This window comes from Lipotes vexillifer, unplaced genomic scaffold (genome assembly GCF_000442215.2).
Source record: "Lipotes vexillifer unplaced genomic scaffold, Lipotes_vexillifer_v1.1 scaffold1196, whole genome shotgun sequence".
NCBI lineage: Eukaryota > Metazoa > Chordata > Mammalia > Artiodactyla > Lipotidae > Lipotes > Lipotes vexillifer.
In genome coordinates, this window is record NW_006773416.1 from 57,659 (window position 1) to 63,658 (window position 6,000).

The window sequence follows — 6,000 nt, forward strand, 5'->3', positions numbered from 1 at the left end:
ACCCCAAGGCAGCCACTGTTCTGCTTTCCGTAATTGGATTTTAAATTTTCATTCTGTGAGTCGTGTAATTCTTTCCTTTTTAAACAGATTATGCTGAAGTAGAAACACGGATTGAAGCTTTAAGAGAATTACTTCTGGATAAGTTGCTTGAGACACCATCGACCTTACATGACCAAAAACGTTATATAAGGTAAACCTTCTGCAAGAATTTTGACAAATCACATGTGTCTGGATAGTGCTGCATACATCATGTAACTCTTAAAGCTGATTTGGGGGAAATTGGGAGATTGATGAAACGGTAAAAGGGAAGACAAGTAGCAGAAATTTAGGGCTACCTAGTGTAGGACACCAAAATTCTTTTGTGTACTCAAAAATTTGGGAGCACTCACTCTTTAAAGGCAAGGAAATCCTGCCGGTTTGGAGAAAGGAAAAGTAGCCTCATTGCACCTCTCCTCCCGTCCACAGCATCTTCCCCGGCCCGGGGTTGCGGGGGGCTCCCCATGGGCCCCCGCAGGTGGGGACTCCCTGACTGGCTTAGAGGGTGGCACTGTCCCACAGGCGGGAGGGTCTCTGGTGCCCCGAGAGTGGCCAGGGCTCAGCAGCGAGAAAATTCTGAAAGCTTTCAGTCTTGAAAAGGAAGTGGGAGGGCTTACGTGAAAAAGAAAAGCAGTAACAGCAAAAGCCATGGACACCACAGCATAGAGGGAACCATGTTGCCCGAGAGGGAAGGGCTTCAGCAGGCGCAGGGGTGCTGGAACTGCTGACTGCCCCCCCACACCCCAAACAAGCCTGCGCAGCTGTGTCTGAGCCTCACAGCCGCCATACGGTGTCTGCATCACACCTGGCGCGCAGGTGAGGACCTGGGACTCAGAGCGGTCGCTGCTCGGCGCGCACTGCCACAGGTCTCCCTGTCTGTCTGGCTTCACAGCCTGTCTTTGCTTTTCTCTAAGTGCCCCCAGAGGAAAGAATGCATTTGGGAGATTTTTCTGGCCTGTAGAATCATAGAAATCTAATGCTGCAAATAAACTGCACATTAGTTATCCAACCGCCTTTTTTTTTTTTTTTTTTTTTTTTAACATGTAAAATAACAGAGTTCCAGGAAGGTTAATCTCTCATGTAGGAAACATAGCTGGTTAGCATCTTGTCTGTGTTCTGCTGTGTTGCTTCACTAATCGGGCTTTGTGTCTATTTACCTGTTTACACTTATTCTTTTTCATTTGCTGATACGTTAAACCTTATTGAGTGCAGGATTTCTTTGTGTAGCGAATTACCATTTATGTAGATTACTCATGTACGGTTCCTGTGACTGGTTAACCTACTGGATACCATTTAAAAGATGGTGGGTGTTAAAAAAGATTCTTTAAAATGGCCTATTTAATGTTTTATTCCCTGTCATTTTAAAGAAAAAGAACAAGAATGTCACTGAGAATGTCAAGTCATTTACTTATTTTTTAATCATTATTTTATTTTTGATACTTTGAGAAGATACTGAGCAATTTTATCATCCTTCTTAAATTATGGGTTTCATTATTAATGAATAGGAAAGACAACATCACAACCAGACCAAATATCTGTTGGACTTTGGAATCTATGGTGCACAGTCCTTTGAGCACCAAGTGGGGGTGAGACTCTCAACTTTATCATCAGCAAAACTCCATCTCTTAGCGCTCACGTAACCAGGTTGCGCAGGGAATGAGCGAGTCAGATTACCCCTGTGTTGTTGTGCTGTTGTTCACTGCTGTATCTACCTAAAGACATCCTGATGCTTTTCACTCTCCTTACTCTGGTGAGGCTAGTAGCTCAAGTAAGAAGCAAAGTACCACATACTTCTTCCATGCCAGTGTGATTCTGTCCTTGGTAATTGTTAAAAATCATGTTCGAGTATGGCTAAAGACTTTAATTCTTAAATTTAAAAATTTTGAGCCCATGCTCATCATAATTAACATTCCTTACCTTCTGCCCTCTAAAAAAGTTTTTAAAAAAGTGTTCTCAGATAACACGTATTTAAAAGAAATAGCAATAATCTGTATCATATGCTAAGCCAAGATCTTTGAAATGAAACTATATACTAAAAGAAAAGAAGACGCTCATTGGATTAAGTCATTTAACCAAGGAAGAGCCTAGCACAAGTTGTGCTTTTGAACTGAGACACTGCAGAGTTTCTGAGACAACAAATTTATCTTTCTTTATAAAACTCTTTTATGTAATACCCATTAGCAAGATGATAGAGAATTATTATTAAATTTTGGGAGGACCTAGTCAGCATACTAAAAAGACATAATCTGAGAAGATGCTGAGCAGAAAGGCATGTTGATCTTGCTGTGCTGCTCGAGAGCGAGCCCTGTGACAGCCCCTCTGTGTGCTGCTGGTGGTGTGTGCACACAGAGGGAGGGAAGCCGCCCTCCAACAGGGACGATGCCATATTTACTGCTGCTGCCGATCTGAGGTTGCTGTTGAGTGCCAGCGTCAGGAGGTGCAGCAGGACCTGTCTGAGGGCACCTCTGGCAGACAGTCCCTCCCTGGCAGGAAGAGTGGAAGCTCACGTTTGGGGAAAGAAATGACACAATGTACTATTTGTCATATTTACATTCCAGAGGATAGAAGAGGAAAGCCTGTGTGAGGGGAAGACTCAGATTAGGTTTTGAAGGCTTTGCTGAACGTCACCTGTTAGATCCTCCTGGGGATGCTGGTAATTGATTTGCCAGACTCTCAGCACAGACAGCCTCCTGGCCCTTATAAATAAAGGGTCATGGCTCGGGTAGGAGAGGAGCCCGCACGGGACACCCCGCTGTCCTCGGAAACCATTCTTCCCCGTTAGCCCGTGGAGGTCAGGGGAGGTGGGTTGTTCCCGAATGTGCTGTCAGGTTTCTTCTCAGTGTTTTATTTGCCACTAACTTGTTTCTCCTCTAATTAGCTGCTAATTGAGAAGACTGAGTAAGGAAATACTCAGTATTGCAGAAGCTGGGGAGAGAAGCCCAGGTGTGTCCCTGCATGTTTAGAGGTCACAGCTTGTCACCATTAATTAAAATTTATTCTTGAACAAAACTTTTAACCCCAAGGCAACAGACAGCTTAGGGTTTAAGAGTTATTTTAAGACAATAAGTCCAGCTTTTGAGGTTGATTTAATTGGATTTAACTTGTTACATTTATATATTTCATGAGGGCTGAGTTTTGAATAATATTTGGCAGAAATTTTTCAGGTTGTCTATCTGGGTTTGGAATTTTTACAGAGAAAGAAGACTTTAAATATTTTAAGAACTATTTTAAAACTAAGAAAAATGCCCATCTATACTGTATTTTCTAGAGAAATATCTTCTCATGAATTAGAGTTTAGACTTAGAAGTCAGTGCTTGCTGTCACCAGAATCTCTTTGTGTAATAAAGTGTTGCCCTGTTTGGATCCTGCAGAAAAAAGGGTCACACTGCCACCTCGTGGCCGTATTTCAGACCAGAAAGGAATGAAGAAATATTCACACTGAGGCCTCTGCTGGCTCTTACCTGTTTTCTGTGTGACTGAGAACTCAGTAGAAACACTCTGTGAACAAAATGTAATCATAAAGATACGCTCTCACTGGGCGTTATAGGGGCATTTCAAGTCGTCTTTGTCTTTGGTTGTATTTTTATAAAGTCCTAACTTCTTAAAATGTAGGTTTATTGTTTGTTAATTGCCTGAAAAGAAATCTGAATATATTTCATTTAGAACTGGATATTGAAGACTAGTACTGATGGATGCTTTACTAATTGATAAAGTTTTAGGTTTCCTTAAAAGTGATGACTTTAAGATATGCTGGCTTTCCTCTTGTCCTCACTATGGCTGTGCAGCAGAAGCTGACTGGGTCAGCCTTGGCCTTGCTGTTTCAGGTACCTGTCTGACCTCCACGCGCCAGGCGACCCTGCGTGGCAGTGCATCGGAGCCCAGCACCGATGGATCCTCCAGCTCATGCACAGCTGCCAGGAGGGCTGCGTGCGGGACCTCAAAGGCAAGGCCCTTTCTCCCTGCGTGCGTCCTGCCCCTCGTCACTCGACACACTCTGGGAACGCTCTTGATCGAGGGATGAGTCGTTCCTTTTGTAACTATACCTGCCTCCGCCCCGGTTAGCATCCTCCCTGGGCGAGTAAGAGAGCAGGGGAGGGAGAAAGCCCTCTCAGCATGCCTGTCTCACGGTTGACTGGCAGTGTTGATAAAGGTTCGGCTTATGGAACAGTTACCTCTTGTGGAAGCGACCTGATATTGTAGAAATGATACTAGTCTTGATCAACAGGAACAGTACACTCACTATTCCATCAAGTGCATGTTGAGCCCTGCTGCACACCAGGCACCATGCCAAGTCCAGGTGCACGGACGCAGTCCCAGCGCTCATGGAGCTCAACTAACCAAGTACCAGGTTGTGACTGGTAGATGGCAGGTTTGGGGACGTGTCTCAGACAGGGCTCTGTGTTAGCAGAGAACCTAGAGGACGAGGAATGCCGGCCGGGCCGCCTCCAGCACAGGCCCTGAGGAGAGTGGAGGAAGAGTCACAGCTGGTTCACAGCCGGCACAGTGGCAGGACTTGAGGCCGGGTGAGGAGGCCCCGGGCCTGGATGGACTTCGTCCAGGGGTTTGAAGCCTGGGAAAGACCGATGAGATGGGGACAGTGGAGCCGGTTAGGAGGCTGCCGTCGCCGGCACGGGGGCCGTGGGTGTGGAGGAGGAGGGGATTCAAGAGCTGTCCGGAACCTGCGATCACAGGACTTGGTGGTGGACGGAGGGGTAGGAGGGGCTCGGTGAAGCCCAGGCGTCTGACCTTGGCAGCTGGTTGGGATGGGGCGCCGTGGGGTTGGGGCGAGGAGGAGACGGCCTTCCCTTTTCTTTGGACCCGGTTGCTGTGCGGTTGTCTGACGGACAAGTGGAGGCGTCCGGTAGGTAACTGAATTTAAAGAGTGAGAGGTTTGGGTGTGGTCTGCACGTAGATGGTCCCTGGGAGTTGGCATATTCACTCCAGAAGGAGCAGAAGGAAGGCAGTGCAGGAATGTAGGGCAGAGCCTAGGCAGAGTCTGTACACCGCAGGGAGCCGGGAGGGGAAGGAGGGCCAGCGAGGGTTTTAAGGCGAAGAGTCCGATAAAGGGGTGTCCTTTAGATTTTGTGCTGAGGCTGTTGGTGACCTTGGCAAATGCAGTTTCGGTGGCCTGAGACACCAAATAGATTGTATAAATAAGGCGCAGCGGTTCTTACAAGGTTTCCGGACGAGAAAGTGAGGTAACATGAGAGCAGTCCTGGCACAGAAGGAGGTGCCACAGAGAGGCCATGATTATTTATTTATAGTTTAGTTTTGTCGTGAATTAGGTGGCTTGGAGTTGAGTATTTTCCAACTATGAGTCTGTTCTTTTCTAATGTTGTTGTTTAGGAAAACCCAAATATCTCTTTACTGATGCCATATCTAAATTTCTAGTATGTCATTAATTATTTTATAGTTTTAGCAAGTGAAAATGACATCAAACAACATATACACAGTCTGAGGTCGCTGGCGGGTATTTAGACGTCCTCAGGTTCTCGTGTACTGAGTCTGCTCTGTTGGGCAGGACTCTCGACGTGGCTGCCTGTCACAACCCCCTGGGTTTTTTTAAAGACTGTCACTTCCCAGCGTCCTCCCCATTCCTGACCATTATATTAGACTCTCTAGCAGTGGAGTCCATGCAGCAGTATTTTTGAAACCTCCCAGGAGACTGTGGTGCAGCCGGGGCTGGTAATCAGTGTGGTGGATGTGCTCTCGGGACTGAAGAGCCGTGATGAGCAAGACCCACATGGTCTCTGGCCTCTTGGAGCTTGTAGTCTAGTGAGAGAGACCTATGTCTTTAAACAATTCACATGTTGTTTATTACATAAGTGTACTTGTGAAAGGTATTGCGAAGTGGGGAGTGCAGAACTCTGCCTCGGTCTTGTTAGCGGGAGGCCCAAGGAAGTTTCCTAGCGGAGGTGTTGTTGCCACTGGACCTAAATGAGGGATGTGAGTCTTCCAGGGAAA

The 6,000-nt window shown here is 46.4% G+C and overlaps 1 protein-coding gene across 1 annotated transcript in view; it reads left to right on the plus strand.

The window, feature by feature from the left end:
- EXOC2 (exocyst complex component 2) overlaps nt 1-6,000 on the plus strand; it is a 125,537-nt gene that overhangs the window by 37,522 nt on the left and 82,015 nt on the right. Inside the window, exons 9-10 of the mRNA XM_007448305.1 lie at nt 88-190; nt 3,861-3,979. Of these exons, the coding sequence (XP_007448367.1) occupies nt 88-190; nt 3,861-3,979 (222 nt within the window). The remainder of the gene's footprint in view (nt 1-87; nt 191-3,860; nt 3,980-6,000) is intronic.